Source organism: Mustelus asterias, chromosome 9 (genome assembly GCF_964213995.1).
Source record: "Mustelus asterias chromosome 9, sMusAst1.hap1.1, whole genome shotgun sequence".
In the NCBI taxonomy this organism is placed as follows: domain Eukaryota; kingdom Metazoa; phylum Chordata; class Chondrichthyes; order Carcharhiniformes; family Triakidae; genus Mustelus; species Mustelus asterias.
Genome location: NC_135809.1, coordinates 61110788 through 61128975, shown reverse-complemented (window position 1 = coordinate 61128975; position 18188 = coordinate 61110788). Strand labels below are relative to the sequence as shown.

Here is an 18188-nt window from a genome sequence, read left to right as displayed (position 1 = left end):
AATTCATTCAAACAATAAATTGATTTCCATTACCATTTGCAGTTTTATAGAGCCTAACAAGCTGTCAGTTTGTATGGTTAACAGTCTGAATTACAGCCAAGTTAAATTCTGAATATCTATTGGCATTCTATGGACAAGTTCAAACTACAGACAGACCTGCTCAATTAGCAGCATTGAAAGAATCTGAAACATCTGTCTTAAACACGTAATGTCTGTTATGCTCGAGTTTTACTCAAAATATTTGTGTTCAGCATCCAGGACACTCCCAGAAGCTTTCACTCCCTTTCTAATACTAGAAAGAAAAGCTTAGTTTGCAGTTGATGCAAGTGAGTGCTGCAAAATGGGATTCATTTTGGACTGAAACGTAATTATTAGGAGACAACAGGCACATGAGATTAGTTTTGGAGTGCTATAGTCCTGATAGATCGAATGGTCTCCTTCATTACTGTAAATACAATCAGCAAGTATAGCTACAAAACTGCGATCCACTTGACAATGGAGAAAATTGCCCACGTATGTCAACAAAAAGCAGGACAAACTCAAACCAACCAATTACCAGTCAATCAATCTACTCAATCAGCAAAATTACAAAGCATCATGAACTCAAACCAATACTTGCTCAACAATAACCTTTCATGGATGTTCAGTTTCAGTTCCGCTGGGATCACTCAGCTCCAGGCCTCAAGATAACCTTGATCCAAACATGGATTAAAGTGCAATGAGGTAAAAGTGATGCAGTATTTGACTAAGTGTGGCATCACGGTGCCACAGCAAAACTGAATTCACTGGGATTCAGGTGCAACTCTCCAGTGATTGGTGTTGTACCTAGCACAAAGTAAAATGGTTGTGCTTCTTCAAGGCTGATCTTAGCCTCAGGACACTGTACAAGTGTTCCTTGAAGCAGTATCCTAGGCTCAACTGTTTTTAGCTACCTCATTAATGACCTTCCATCATAAGCTCTAAAGTGAGGATGTTCACTGATGATTGTACAGTATTCAATACCATCCACATCTCTTCAGATACTGAAGTAGTCCAAACATGCATGTAGCAAGGCCTGGACAACATTCAGGCTTGGACAGATAGGATTTAAACATCACCCCAAGACATTCAACAGCATTACTATTGCTGAATTTCCCCAATCATCATCATTTGGGAGATTCCATTAACCAGAAACTTAACTAGACCAGTCATATAAACTAGCTGGCTACAAGAGCAGGTCAAGGCTGAGCCCATGGTGCTAGGGTGGTATATTAGCATGGATAAAGGATTGCCTAACTAATAGATGAAGATTTGGGATAGGAGGGACATGTTAGGATGACAACCTGTGGAATGCCACAAGGATCAGTGCTGGGGCCACAATTATTTACAACATATAATAATGACTAAGATGAGGGCATCTTAGATGAGTGAACGCATTATAGCCAAGTTTGTGGATGACACAAAATAGGTGGGAAGGCAAGTGGTGAGAATGACACAGTCTATAGACCGGTTAAATGAGGGCAAAAAATTTGCAGATGGAAAAAGTGTTAGGCACTTTCATAGGAAGAGTAAAGAAGCTGAATATTATTTAAATGGAGAAAGACTGCAGAAAACTACAACACAGGAATTGGGAGTCCTCATGTATATTAAGTTGTGATTTATGCAAGTTCAGCAGATAATAGGGAAGCCAAATGGAATGTTGACCTTTATTTCAAAGGGAATGGAGTATAAAAATAGGAAGTCTTGCCAAAACTAAAACATGAGTTACACTACACCTGGAATAATGTGAACATTAGTCCCCTCATCCAAAATATACTGGTACTTGAGACAACTCGGAGAAGGTTCAATAGGTTGACCCCAGGTAGAGCAGAATTTTCTTATGAGGAGCGATCGAGTGGGTTGGGCCTGCTATCATTGGAGTTTAGAAAAATAAGAGGTGACCTTATTGAGACATACGATTCTCAGGCTTGACAGGGTAGATTCTGAGAAGTTGATTTGTGGGAGAGTCTAGGACCAGAGGGCATAATCTCAAAGTAAAGGGTCGCCCACTTAAGACAGAGATGAGGAGGATTTTTCTCTCAGGAGGGATATGAATCTGTGGAATTCTTTACTGTAGAGGCTGGGTCGATATATTCAAGGTTAAGGTAGACAGATTTTTAATCAGTAAGGCAATTAAGGGCTATGGGGACATGGTGGGAAAGTGGAGTTGAGGTCAGTCATGATTTCATTGAATGGTGGAGCAGATCGATGGATTGGATGGCCCAATTCTGCTCCCACAGCTTATGGTCCTCATTGAAGAACAAGGGCAGCAGATATATGGGAACACCACATCTGCAAATGCCTCTTCAAGCCATCTTGACTTGGAACTATATCATTCCTTCACTGTCACTGGGTCAAAATCTTGTAACTTTTGAACAGCACTGTGGGTTTACCTGTACTACATGAAATGCAGTGGTTCAAGATGGCAGCAGCTCACCACTTTTTCAAAGGCTATTAGACATGGTAAGAAACATTGGTCTTGCCAGCAAAGCTCACATCCCATGAATGAATTTTAAAAGTACTGACCACTTGCAAATTACCCGTCATAATTTAACCTAAGTATATAAAAGGCACCTAGTGTCAAGGTAAGCCATACAAATGAATCATTGGTGACTTCATGCCACAGTTTTCCTGAATAGGAACAAGGTGACAGAAATGCAAGTAACTGTCTTTGAGAGAAATGGAGAAATAAAATGTCAATAATTATGGGAAGGTGTGGGTAAAGAGGATGGGAGAAGCAGGGGGTGTGCTATTAGAAGCACAATCTTCAGAGTTGCATAACTGGAGAAATAAGATGTTAGCTCAGATATTTGTATTAAGGTTGCTCAAGGCTGTATCAAAGGATATTTCGTGGAGAAGGGGCTTGGAGCTCCGAAAGCTTGTGTGGCTTTTGCTACCAAATAAACCTGTTGGACTTTAACCTGGTGTTGTTAAACTTCAAAGGACATTTGCCAGGGAACTGTCTGTCATGCAATGTAGTTTCTCTCCCATCTCCAGAGAATAGATATCCTGTTGCAGCTCTTGCACAATAACCTTACTTAGAATAGCAAGAGTGGTTGATCTGTACAATAATAAAGGTTGAGCAGCCTCCAGCACAAAAGTACAAGATTGTGAATCGGAATTTGCTAGCAAACAGATTCCATTTTCACTAAATCAGCTACTTAATTGCAACACAGGAACAAACACGATGCTCATAGGATTCAGTATGGCAATTTCGCCATTAAAATAATGAAAATTTAAAGTATGTGTTATTATTTCAGAATCCCAGCAAGGAAATGCTGCACTGCAGTTCTAAGACTTGCTCAAAATCTATAATCTGACTTGCCCTTAATGACAAACACACTAATCGGAATTGTACAGTCCAGCATGCAAAAACAACTAGTTTTTATTCATTCACTTGAGACATGTCTGCCTAGATGTCTCCTGGGTATGTGCTCGAATAGTCACACATCTGGATGCCATCTGTGGATACAGTCCTCTTTCTCAAAGAGCCTTTATTAAGAAAATCCTTTGCTTACTCACACTCATGTGCACGGACAAGACTTTCATTTACTTATCAACCTCTGCAAACAACCATACACAGAAAGTTTCTTTCCCCCAATTACAGTGTCCAAACTCTTAAATTCAATTTGCAGTACTGAGAATTTATATTCCCAAACTGCTTCCAATTGACCTGTTTCCCAGTATTCTAAAGTCAATATGAAAACAGCACAAATTCACCATTAGAAAATAGTGGCAACTTGAGGAGGGTGAAATAAGAAAAAGTAAAAATAAAATTTCTGGCTTAAAATGAGCAGTTGGAGAAACCAACTCGCCTACACCAGAAAACGGGAGCACAAAAGGCACATGCTATATTTACTTCAGTGAGCATTGCAGTATCCGGGTGCAGTTAAACTGAGGCCTCCTCTACTTTTTCAATGGACAAAGACCAGCAAAGCGCTATTCAAAAGGCAGGAACTTTTAACTAGGACCCTGGCCAATGCTCAATATCACAAGGAAAATGTACCAATGTCATTCGTCTCATTGGAGATGATGGGTCACTGCTGGTACCAAAGAATTTCTCTTTTCCTACATAAGGACCACTGCACTCCAAGAATTTTTTTTTTTGCAAATTGCTTGGCGTCATTTTGCATTTGCCACTGCTATTACTGACAGATGTGAACCAAAGTCACCATGCAAGTAGTACTTTATTTGCTTCTTCCAGGGACACAAAACAGCAACTCATTAATTAGAATGCTGCCTTTGAGAAAAAGACTAAAAGAGATCCAACTTCTGAGAAATCAACAGGTTTACTTCAAGCGACATCAAAAACTACACTTAGCCAATAATGCCTAGAGTCCTTTGTGTGTACCAAGATATTTTGTGCGCCCTGCACAGAGCAGAAAACAGTAGACACAGTGAGAAGCAGGGGATAAAAGAAAATAAAGTTTGTAGGGTTTTTAAAAAGGCAATTTTTGAAGGCCAAGGGGAAAAGAATACAAGCCAGGACGCAGGAGGCAACCTCCAGAATGTAGGGAGGGAAATATGGTGGAAGGATGTAGAACAGCCTTACAGCTGACAGAGCCAATAGTGACAGGAGAAGACAGCAAGAAACAGAGGCCCATAACTTACAAAGTAATGGCAAAGCTAATGATGTTCGTGATAATTCATGTGTAAATGTTACAGTAACTTCAGGTGAGGACAGATGCTAAACAAGAAAACTGAAAGTTGCCAGCTGAGATGCAACACTGAGGTTAGTTTTGCGAAAAAGGCATCTTGCAGTCTGCCTCACCATTGAACTGAATGAATATGCTGTGGACAGTGACATCTCAAGTCTAGAATAATTGGGACTAAGTCATTTCTGGATTTGGGAATTTTCTAGATTATAGAATGACATTAGAATACTTAATCGCAAGTACGTTAGCTGGAAGACACCGTAGATATAAATGTTTGCCTGAAACATAAATAATAAAGCAACAATAAAAATTGTTTCACTTATGTACATACTGTATTTCTATGTTTCCGCTGCCAAAGTACTGTTCTAAAATGATACCAATGACATCAAGGGAATGTGCAAAAAAAATTACTGGACAGCTGGTGTTTCTGAACAATAGATTTCCAGATTGGAAAGGTTACAGTATTTTTTGATAAAAGATGCAAACTAAATTCACCACTGAAAGTTAAGTTCCTTCCTTTCAATCTAAGTACTCCTTTAACAAAGTGGTAATCACTGCCAAAACTTTACTGCACTGACATTAACTATTACAAGTGTGAAGTCACCTTCTGTTTTTAGTTTTCTTTTCCTCTCAAATATCTTTCCTGCTCTTCCCTGACCTGATTTTCCATTGAATTCACCACCTCTAATTTACACTTCCTTCTCAGTCTTCGTACTGTTAATTTCATAATCCTTCAATCTCATCAGTAAAGGAGATGCATGCTTGCTTGTTCACTCAGACCCTGATGTCTGGTTTCCCTTGCAGTGACAGTATCAGATCACACGCTCAGGCTAGGAATCCTGTGGAGTGTAACTCATCTGCTGACTCCCCAAAACCTATCCACCAACTACAAGGTACAAATTAGAAGTGTGCAGCTCCAACACTCAAGAAGCTCAACACTATCAAGGACAAAGCAGCCCGCTTGATTACAACCCCTTCCACAAACATTCACTCCCTCCACCACCAGTGAACAGTGGCAGCAGTGTGTACCATCCACAAGATACACTGCAGAAACTCACCAAGGTTCCTTAGACAGGATCTTCCAAACCCACAGTCACTACAATCTAGAAGGCCAAGAGCAGCAGAGACCTGGAAACACCACCACCTGGAGGTTCCCCTCCAAGTCACTCACCATCCTGACTTGGAAATATATTGCCATTCCTTCACCATGTCATTTGGTCAAAATCCTGGAATCCCTGCTCAACAGCACTATGGGTGTACTTACACAACATGGACTGCAGGAGTTTGAAGGCAGCTCACCACCACCTTCTCAAGGGCAACTAGAGAGGGGCAATAAATGCTGGCCAAGCTAGCAATGTGCACATCCCATAAATGGAAAAAAACAAATTACATATACAATGTCCCTCAGAGGTATCATGCATAAATGCTCTCTAATTAACAATGTTCTCCAAGATTTTATGAGGGGAAGTTATCATTCATTCAGTTTCAAAAACAGCATTAGTGGACAATTTTCTGCCAACAGCCAAAACAGCTCAAAATGATCACAAAAACTACAAGGATTCCAACTTGAAGCAGTTAACTACAAACGATCCCTACCCAAATTGAACTTAAGAGCTCTATTTGCTGACACTGCTTGGATACAATCAAGCATGGGGTTTTTAAAAAAATGCTTCTAAACAGGCCCGATCTTGCTGGAAAATAATAGCATAAAATAATGACTCGCATCATTTTCTAATAAGCAAATCTCTAGAACCTGTGCTCAATTCACTCCAGTCTGCTATTTTCTTCCAATATTTTCTGGATTCACACATTAATTGCATATTTAAAACTTTACTAGATGATTACTTGGAATGAGCAGGTTGTCTTATGAGGAAAGGTTGAACCTAGGCTTGTATTCCCTGGAGTTTTGAAGAGCAAGAGGTGACTTGATTGGTTGGCTCCTAATTTGTATGTTCATATGACCCTTCAGGATCCGTTTGGCCCCTTGAGCCTGCCCCGCCATTCAATAATGATAATAGAATGGAATTGGTAAGGATGTTATCCTCTATGGCGAATCTAGAACTAGGAGTCACTGTTTAATCATAAGGGGTTGCCCATTTAAGACAAAGATGAGAAGATTTTTCTTCTGAGGGTCACGAGTCATTAGATCTCTACCTCAAAACATGGTGAAAGCAGTCTCTTCATTTTTAAGGCACTGGTGAAAAGGCTTAAGAAGCAAGGGATGAAAGGTTATATGGGGTAGGCAAATGACATTGAGGTTACAACCACATCAGCCATGCTTCTATTGAGTGGCGGAGCAGGCTCGAAGGCCTACTCTTGCTCCTAATTTGTTTATTTATCCGCAAGTGCAAGTATGTTCTAAATAACACAATTGTTGTTGCTCGGCACCGCATTCTCTCTGGCCATAAAAAGAAACAACTGAACTGGTTCAGTTGCATTCTTGTCAGCAATCAATTTTTGTTAGGTTTTAAATATTTCATAATAAATTTGTTTGCTCTTCCTTTTCAAAAAAAAAGTAGCTGCCTTCTCAAAGTCACCATCTTCTGTACAATATGCACATGCACAAAGGCCACTATCCAGAATAACGTGAAATGTGATACAGCAGTTGAAAGTCCAACAGCATTACCCTCAGCAACTAGATGTTTAGAACTCAAACCTACCGGGAGTGTGCACTTTCTACAGGACAATTATTCACTTAAAGGTGAAGGGTCCGTTCCTTGTCCACAACATCCCAAACATTAAACTGTGTCAGTTCCAAAATATTAAGTTTGATTTAAATAGCCAGAGGTTTTTTTTTAAACCGTACATCTAACTTTCATGAGTGATTTTTTAAAAATGCATTTACAGACTCCTGCAGCTAACAGTCTCATCAACAAAAATATGTCAAGCTTTTATTTGCAGACTGGTGACAAGGAAATCCTGGTTTAACTGGGTCTTTTTGGTTGCCACTGGTCTAACTAGAACTAGCAAATGTGCTATTCAGTGATGTGTCATGTAATCAATTTTCTCTGTCTAATACTCTGATGCAACATCAATACTCCATTAGTAGTTGCTGACCAAAATGGCACAGGTAGCTGGCACATACTGACCAAAATAACATTGGTAGCCTGGATCTGCTTTTACTTTTTGCCACCACTTCATAGGAAGATTGGCGAGAGCAGTGGCCCTTCTTGGTTTTGCACACAAAATCTGGCCAGTAACATAAAAAGCATCTTAGTGATACTGCTATTTCCCATGGCAGATGAACACAGGTAGGAATTTGTAATATATCATTTAACTTCAAAACAGAACTGGAAATTTACTTCGAAGCCAGGACAAACATTCATGGTAATCTGGTGATGTTCCTAAAGCAGAGAGACTAATCAATTGTTCATTGTAGGAGAGCATAAAATCTGCATGATGTACAATACAGTTCCTGCCGAGAAGAATACCAAATCAAATTTAGTCACTTGTTTTATAAGCTAGTGTCTGCCACCGGCTCCTACATACAGGTTTCAAGAACCCGATACTGATGCCAAAAAAAAACTTGAGGCCACAAGCAAGTTTTTTTGAGGGGTGGGGGGAAATAACTTCTTCCCAGCTGCAGTAAATCAGGCAATTACTCCAGCTGTTGGCTGTACAAAGCCCCACACTGCAGAAGCCAGCAGTGCCAGTGCGATAAAAATAAAAAGCTGAAAATGATCCAGCTCATCGAGAAAACTGAACATTTTCTGATGCAACCCAAAGAATAATCAGATTGATATAATCAAATGTTCAGTCAACTAAAGGAAAGCCCTGTGCAAGGGAAATCTGGCACAGCTTAGACTGAAGCTTCAGAGGCTCGTGGCAAGCAGCACCAGTAATTGCATCAGAATTCGAAACACAAAAGCTCACATCTTATATCGGTTTATTTTAGAAATCTTAATGCAGTTGCAATTTAAAATAAAACCTGTAAACAGGAATTAAAAATCAATGACATAGTCCTTCCTATATAAATTACAATACCACTCATTCACATGGAATGTCTAGGCCTCATATGATGGATGGTCGTTGAATAAAAAAATGTGAGCATCATGACAGTCTGTTTATCGATGTTTCTGTAGTTTTTGAACAATGGAAAGATGCCAAGGGTGGTGAGTTGAACAGCAAGGTCCTTTCCTACTAGCAATGATCACTTTCATTCAAAGTTACTAACTAGCCATTCGGACTTGTTTTAAACAATGACACAGACACGCCATTTCCCAAGATTTTACCTTCCAGCGAAAGTGAAGAACTAGCCATATCTGATTAGTTGTTGGCCCTTAGTATCAGGGGATTAGCAGGGTAAATACGTGAGATAATGCAGATAGAGCCTGGGTGGGATTGCTGTCGGTGCAGGCTCGATGGGCTGAATGGCTGCCTCCTGTACTGTAAGAATTCTATGATATGGCCACCATACAGTCCATGAGCTAAGTAATCAAGTAACCACTGCCACTACCCATGCAGCCAAATCAAAATAGAAGACCAACCTAACAAGGCTAGATATCCAAGGATTAGTCAACTACACCCAGGCGTGCACCAGAGCATAATTCCCCCATGCCAACAACACCAGAGATGTCAACAACAAAAAAAGTGCCCAGTCTTTTCCAGGATACATGGTCAGCCTGTACTTTCTCAGGGAACAAGCAAGAATTCTTAAGTCCCAGAACAACAAAATTACAAAAGAAAATCATGACCCCAATCATTCTAACGTGGGATTCTCTTCACCCACAAAGAGGGCTTAATGCCATACCAGACATATCTACACCAATCCACCCACCCACCACCCTACTGTGGCACTATTCATCTTAATTAAAAAAGTGAAGGGTACTAAAAGTTGTACTCCCTCCGTGTAAATACAAGAATTACAACACAAAAAAACCTAGGTAAATGCAGCACAACCCTCATGTCATACAACCAACTCAGCATACACCCCAGTGGAAAGAAGGAGACCTACAAACAGGGCACGCCATGGATGAATACCATCAGAAAGACAAAACAGGCTATCCTAATTATCGCAACATGACAGGATAACGGGTATAAAACGCCTCTGTGCTCAGATACCATACACGTTGTCAGGATAAAAAACATCACAAAAATCAGGATTATAATCTCAAGGGAACAAAGTTCAGGTTAATGATGAACTGCAAGATAAAATAACCACCCACTGAGCTTAAAAAGGCCAAAGCATGGTAGTATCATTGAGCAACATTCAGGATCCATCCAGAGTTTCACCGAAGCCTCTGCACCGCCACCATTTTGTCGTCCAGAGCCCCATCAAAGAAAAGCCTAGGCCCTGGTGGGTGGCAAGGATCAGACATGTCCGGCTGCCTCCAACCCTTCTCGACAAACACGGCAAGACCAGTGGTCGGAGGCTTTGACTAACCCCAAGCCTCGAAGACCAGTTACAATGTGCTTCATCGAACTCCAGACGCCCAGCCCTTAAAACAAAAATCAAGATTGTGAAGACATAGCAGTACATTCTTAAATTCGGCTGGGAGTTGTACCCCAGCACCCCTTGGGAGACCAGGCCCACGGATATGCCTTTGCCAGCCTCATCTCCCTGAGTCAGCCAGGATGTGTTCATGACACACCATGCTGCAGGATTTCCAAGGACTCAAGGTGAGCTCCCACCAAGGAAACTGTTCTCTCCATTGACAGGATTCACTTCTCTGCTTCATCCATTCTCTTTAGGAAATTTTGCAGTTCATCAGTACGAGCACCAATAATCTATGCCGGGGAGCAGTAACAGTCGTCCACAACTTCATGCATAATCACAGCCATTATATCAACACCACTGTGAACTGGGCCCCACCGAGGCTGTCTCCAACCGCTTCAATCAAACAAGGATTTTCTCAACTTAGCTCAGCTCCCCTTCGCCCAAATTCAACCAGGATCTTCCAGGAAAATAGCACAGATTATACACATCATAATTATGGGTTGCGCATCAGGGTAAAAAACAGATTAAAAGATGAGTAGCACTAGAGCTCAAGAAAACGCAGCCACTCCCATGCTTCCATCACATGACCACCCACACCCTGATTTTCTCTACAATTGGCGAGCAGGTGAGGAATTGAAGAAGCAACCTACCAGCCACCCAAAGTTCAAATCTCTCAGATAATGAATGAAAAAAGGCCAAAGCATGGCAGTTTCATTGAGCAACATTCAGGATCCATCCAGAGTTTCACCAAAGCCTCTGCACCTCCACCATTTTGTCGTCCCAAAGCCCCGTCAAAGAAAAGGCTTTTCTTTGACGGGGCTTTGGGATGACATAATAATGGAGGTGCAGAGGCCTCGGTGAAACTCTGGATGGATCCTGAATGTTGCTCAATGAAACTGCCATGCTTTGGCCTTTTTAAGATCAGTGAGTGGTTATTTTATCCTGCAGTTCATCGTTAATCCTGAACTTTGCTTCCTTGAGATTATAATCCTAATTTTGTGATGTTGTCTTTATCCTGACAACGTGTATGATATATGAGCACAGAGACGTTTCATACCTGTTATTCTGTCATAATGCAATAATCAGGATAGTCTGTTGTGTCTTTTTGATGGTATTCATCCAGTAAATTCAAGCAGCCAGTAACAAAAAACTCAGCAATAAACTTGTGGGTAGTCAGCTCGAAAGTGGCAGCAAGATGCATATCAGTTATTTTAATGAATAAGTAATGTATAAACCACTTTGTTGGTTTGCAGTTGTCTCAGCTCAATAAAATGATTTTCAATATGCCTTCTGTAAAAAGACTGAAGAATATACACAGCAGCATGTGTAATATTGTAGTACCCAATGTATGTAGCAAAATTGTTAGAAATTCTGAGATTAGGGAAATCATTTAAATAGAAATTGAAAAGTAAAAAAAGATGTACCCTGGGTTGTTGAGAAAGCAAGCACTGCTCACACAAGCACTGGTGAAGCTGAACCAGACAGAATATGGTCAAAGATGACTCCTCAGCTGATTATCATGGATGTCTCATAAAAACATGGGCTGTTCTACAACTAAAGATCATGAACTAACATGACAAAGATAGATAAAACTATTTAATTATAGTAGTTAAATTGACATTGGATCATGGGCTGGGTGTTTCTTTTTAAAAATGTAATCAAAGACATGGACTTTAACAGCATGTGGTAGAACTGATATTTCACTGACTAAAATGAAAGGAACCAACTTTACCAAATAATTAACGGAATCCTTCAAATAAATCCTACCAGCAAATATGTTTGTGATTCTGAAAACAAGCTTTTGTGTGGGTTCCCATGTTTAGCATTGACTACAACAGGAATATCAAATTAAAAAGTTAACAAGGCCACTGATTTATTATTTTGGCTATTAACAATGCATTTGAACAGATATCCAAAATACTTAGTTACAGAACTTCACTTAGTGAAAACTACCTGACTCAGTCACCATTTGCAAGCAGCTAATTATCAATAATACTTCGACCTCTGCCTGGTACAACCTCTCCGATATCTCTTAAATGAGAGGGATTAAATACCATTTCAACACACACACTCTGTACCTTGTTCACACTCTAGGCAGAACTGCATCAAATGTTTTTATAAAAATCACTGTTTATCTAGGATGACTCAAGAGCCAAGTTAGTCATCACAAATAAAAACCTAAGAAACAAAACCAAATTCCAATCCATTAACCCAGTAAAGGCGAGGTTGGAGCAGCTCCCAAATGAACAATATTTCACTGGAGAGCAGTTGTAGAACTTTATTTTGTTCATCACAGACCACAAGACAGACACAATGAGAACAAGATTTCACACTGTGTCTCGTACCAACATGATCATCCTTTTTTTTGACAATCTAGGGTGGATGAGAGGCACACAGAAGAAAAATCACATCAACAGTAAATAATGGAGGTACTTAGACTCTTGTCCCCTTCTTTCTTCCCCAAAGGTCCTGGTGAGCAGCTTAAAAAGGAAGCACCCATACCGTCCTTCTCCAGAAGGACTATAGGCTTGAGCTCTGAAAGGGAGGAATTCCATAGCCAAAGGTAAACCATCATCCATCGCATTCCCAACTCAATGTCACAAATAGATGGCAGCGAGATGACCAGAGTTGAAAGATATCAACCAAGGAACCACCTTCATCAAGCAATACAAACAACTCAACTGACATCAATACTGGACTCATATTTGTCTAACCTGTTGGCAAGAAGCAACACAGGACCTCATGCAATTAGATTTGAAATGAGATACACAGTAGAAGTGGTTCAACCAGTCCATCCGAATCTTAAGCTTTGGAATGCTGATTGCAACATCACTGTGTCAAGTGGTACAAGTGAAAGCCAGGATGATGTAGACTGGCAAACTAATATATTCAAACCCTCTCTAGGGTTAGGAAAATAAATACCTGGGGCACTGGACCAGTTGGGTGTCTGTGTGCTGACAGACAAAATCATAACACAAGAAACAGGAGCAGGAGTAGGCCATTGAGTCCTTCAATCCTGTTTTGCCATTCACTGAGATCATGGCTAATCTTCAAGCTCAACTTCATCTTCACACAGTATCCCCACGTCTCTGGAATATAGTGTGCAAAATATCTGTCTTAAATATTCAATAATCAAGCATCCATGGCTCTGTGAGACAGAGAATTCAAAAGATAATTTGAAAGAAGAGATTTCTGCTCCCCATCTCAGTTCTAAACTTATTCTGAGACTGTGACCCTGTGTTCTAGACTCCCAAGCCAGGGAAGATATTTTCCAGCACCTACTCTCTGAAGCCTCGTAAGAATTGTTTTAATAAAATCCCCTTTCATTCCGCTAAACTCTGGGGAATATAGGCCTAATCTGCTCAATCTTTCTTCATAGGCCAATCCAATCAACCCAGGATTCCCTCTGATGAACCTTTGTTGCACTTCCTCTCAGGCACATAAATTCAACCTAGGCTATGGTGGCCAAAACTGTACACAGTACTCCCAATTGAGTCTCACTAAGACCCTGCAGATTACAAAAGCCCAGGAAGACTTCTTTATTTTTTGTATTCCAGTCTCATTTAAGTTTCACTGGTTGCTGTGTCATCCATCCCTGCAGAGTTTGAGCAGTTTTCAGCATTGGCATGTTCAGGAACTGTCACAACACATCCAGTTTACTTCCACTTCTTTCATTATTTCTCATTCAAAATATCAGCAACATAGTCCTCGTACGTGCGAACAGAAACAACTAATTGAATGCAACATGCTGAAATAGCCACATCAAGGGATTTAATCAATAACAAGTGCATTTTCTCCAAATCTGATGGAAGTTCTCAATCATAAGTGGCATAAAGCAGCCCAATGCATACAGATTCTTAGTAACATAGGTCCAGAAACTGCTTCTGCCAGATATAAATCTAGACATCTACTGCCAGAGAGAGACTAAATATAAAACCACACCAAATAAACTCATAACTACTCATTAGCTTCTCAGTCATACAGCAATATTAGTGCTGCTTCAAACTTAATTCACTATGCTTACAACTGGATCCTTCATGGAATTTACTGAAGAAACAGCCAATTTGGCCCAAATGATTTAGCAGTGTTCATGCTCTAAATGAATCCTCTCTCACTTAATCAGCATTTCCTTTCATTTATTGATCTAGCTTTCACTTAAATGGGTCTATGATATTCATCCCAATCTTTGCACATGGTGGCAAATTCCACATTCTAACCACTCTCTGAGCCAAGGCTTTTGAGTAATCACAATGACTGCACCTTCCCAAAAGAGCATTTCTCTTTCCATTAATTCTTAAGTCACAATAGCCTAACTTGCTGTGGTATGATGAAGGGAAGACAACATGCAAATCACACAAGGGTAAACCTAAAAAATAAACCATAAAGCCAAAAGGAGTTATTACTATTATAACAAGTTCACACTAATTAACAGCTCGCCATCCATTTAAAATTAACTAGTAAATACTACAACCGTATTACACAAAAGATCTCAGAAATCAACAGGATGAATGGGCAGCTAATTTGCTTTGATTGGTAGCATGAAGTAAGGGAAGAACGTTGGGCAAATCAACAAGAAATCTGGATGCGAAACTTGGGAGATGAACCAACCAAGCATCACCAACAATGATATCTTGGGTTTGGCAAAGATTCGGATTTGGCAGAAACCCTGGCTACCAAGCTCTGGTTCAAAGCCAGCCGGGGGACAAAGCCAAATGCACTACACATCACTGCAGGGTGGCAGTACCAGATCAAATGCCTTCTCATCTTACAAGATGAGACTGTGCCCCCACCCAGATAAGATCACATACAAACATTTAGCACAAGTCAAGGGAAGGTGTGGGGGGGAACAAAAAGTTTTGGAGTCTGATTGACATATTTCATGAAATGTTTCCAGACAGTCCCACAGCTGGAAGTGGCATCATCCTGTCTTGAGCAAGTCAAGTCTTGGAGAGAGTGCGTGCGGACAGGGCAAACCAACGCCCCCCTCCCCTCCCCTCCTCTCCCAAGAGCAGACACAGGAAGCTGCAGCTCCAGCAGGTAAAGCGATGAAAAGGACAGAGTCGGGCCCACACAGCTCCCAGTTAAACAGTCCAACTGCCTACCGTCGTGTAAAGGACCTCGCATTGTCCCGTTGAGAGATTGAGCTCACTGAGCTTGGTATCCCACTGGAGGGGATCGATAGTGTCAGCGTCCAGTACTTCCATCACTGCCGCTGTGTTTTTAACCCCGGTTAAGGCAACAACCCTAGCTGTCTTTTTCTGTCTCTCTCGTTCTGTTTTTCCTCCCCCCTCTGTCCCGACACCCACCGGAAGGGGCGGGAAACAGTTTGACTGGCAGCTGCCTGGACCAATCGAACACCGGGCAGCCCCGGAGACGCCGTTTCTTATTGGTAGCAGCTTCAGCCAATAGGCTGGAGCCACTTCGCCTTTCTGGTGAATAGTTCCCGCCTCTCTCTCCTGACTGGAGATGGAGGCGGTGCTCGTGCAGAGGGGGCGGGGCGCGGCGCGGCGCGCGAGCGTGCGTGACAGTTGGAGTCTCTCCCCCTGCACGTGCGTGGAGGGAATCTGCTTGAAAGGCCATTTTAGCGAAGGGAATTCTTCTCCTGTCCTGCGCACAAAGCTAATGGCATTTGCTACCAAATAAACCTGTTGGACTTTAACCTGGTGTTGTTAAAACTCTCACTGTGTTTACCCCAGTCCAACGCCGGCATCTCCACATCATGACTGCGCACGAAGAGCGGGGTCCAGCCATGATGTTCTACCCCCACAGGTAGTTAGTTCCTGTATCAACCAAACTTGAATTACAATTGAACCCTCTGGTGGAAATTAGCATCAGTCTGACCCAAACGACTTCCAGACAATTGAGGCCCCCATAGATAAAGGCAAAATACTGCCAATGCTGGAATCTGAAACAAAAACAGAAAATATGCTGGAAAATCTCAGCAGGTCTGACAGCATCTGTGGCGGGAGAACAGAGCCAACGTTTTGAGCTTGGATAACCCTCAGTCATAGTCGAAGAGAAGGGAAATAGGACAAGATTTATACTGTGAGGGCATAACACTTTTATGTACGTGTTGTAGTTGTAGTGATAGAACATAGAACATAGAACATTACAGCGCAGAACAGGCCCTTCGGCCCACGATGTTGCACCGACCAGTTAAAAAAAAAACTGTGACCCTCCAACCTAAACCAATTTCTTTTCGTCCATGAACCTATCTACGGATCTCTTAAACGCCCCCAAACTAGGCGCATTTACTACTGATGCTGGCAGGGCATTCCAATCCCTCACCACCCTCTGGGTAAAGAACCTACCCCTGACATCGGTTCTATAACTACCCCCCCTCAATTTAAAGCCATGCCCCCTCGTGCTGGATTTCTCCATCAGAGGAAAAAGGCTATCACTATCCACCCTATCTAAACCTCTAATCATCTTATATGTTTCAATCAGATCCCCTCTTAGCCGCCGCCTTTCCAGCGAAAACAATCCCAAATCCCTCAGCCTCTCCTCATAGGATCTCCCCTCCATACCAGGCAACATCCTGGTAAACCTCCTCTGCACCCTCTCCAAAGCCTCCACATCCTTCCTGTAATGTGGGGACCAGAACTGCACACAGTACTCCAAGTGCGGCCGCACCAGAGTTGTGTACAGTTGCAACATAACGCTACGACTCCTAAATTCAATCCCCCTACCAATAAACGCCAAGACACCATATGCCTTCTTAACAACCTTATCTACTTGATTCCCAACTTTCAGGGATCTATGCACACATACACCTAGATCCCTCTGCTCCTCCACACTATTCAAAGTCCTCCCGTTAGCCCTATACTCAACACATCTGTTATTCCTACCAAAGTGAATTACCTCACACTTCTCCGCATTAAACTCCATCCGCCACCTCTCGGCCCAACTTTGCAACCTGTCTAAGTCTTCCTGCAAACTACGACACCCTTCCTCACTGTCTACCACACCACCGACTTTGGTGTCATCAGCAAATTTGCTAATCCACCCAACTATACCCTCATCCAGATCCTTAATAAATATTACAAACAGCAGTGGCCCCAAAACAGATCCCTGAGGTACACCACTTGTAACCGCACTCCATGATGAATATTTACTATCAACCACCACCCTCTGTTTCCTATCCGCTAGCCAATTCCTGATCCAATTTCCTAGATCACCCCCAATCCCATACATCTGCATTTTCTGCAGAAGCCTACCATGGTGAACCTTATCAAACGCCTTACTAAAATCCATATATACCACGTCCACTGCCTTGCCCCCATCCACCTCCTTGGTCACTTTCTCAAAAAACTCAATAAGGTTAGTAAGGCACGACCTACCTGCCACAAAACCATGCTGACTATCACCTATCAATTCATTACTCTCCAAATAACTATAAATCCTATCCCTTATAATTTTTTCCAACATCTTGCCGACAACAGAAGTGAGACTCACCGGTCTATAATTCCCGGGGAAGTCTCTGTTCCCCTTCTTAAACAATGGGACAACATTCGCTAACCTCCAATCTTCTGGTACTATACCAGAGGCCAACGACGACCTGAAGATCAGAGCCAGAGGCTCTGCAATCACTTCTCTTGCCTCCCAGAGAATCCTTGGATAAATCCCATCCGGACCAGGGGATTTATCTATTTTCAGACCCTCCAGAATATCCTGCACATCCTCCTTATCAACTGTAATACTGTCTATTCTACTCCCTTGCAACCCAGTGTCCTCCTCAGCTATATTCATGTCCCCTGCGTGAACACCGAAGAGAAATATTGGTTCAATGCTTCACCAATCTCCTCCGGTTCCACACATAACTTCCCTCTGCCATCTATAACTGGCCCTAAACTTGCCCTAACCAACCTTCTGTTCTTGACATACCTATAGAACGCCTTAGGATTCTCTTTAACCCTATCCGCCAAAGTCTTCTCATGTCCCCTTTTAGCCCTTCTAAGCTCGCTCTTCAACTCCCTCTTAGCCAATCTAAAGCTTTCTAGTGCACTACCCGAGTGCTCACGTCTCATCCGAACATAAGCCTCCTTTTTCTTTTTAACCAACAAAGAAACTTTTTTGGT

The 18188-nt window shown here is 41.8% G+C and overlaps 1 protein-coding gene across 3 annotated transcripts in view; it reads right to left on the bottom strand.

Moving 5' to 3' along the window:
* Window positions 1-15420, bottom strand: part of creb3l2 (cAMP responsive element binding protein 3-like 2) — a 96774-nt gene extending 81354 nt beyond the window's left edge. For all 3 annotated transcript variants that reach the window (XR_013498744.1, XM_078220262.1, XM_078220261.1), the window contains exon 1: window positions 15213-15420. Coding sequence is in view for 2 of the 3 variants with exons in the window: in XM_078220262.1 (XP_078076388.1) it covers window positions 15213-15314 (102 nt within the window). In the remaining variant the exon portion in view is untranslated. The remainder of the gene's footprint in view (window positions 1-15212) is intronic.
* Between the last annotated feature and the right edge of the window lie 2768 nt (window positions 15421-18188).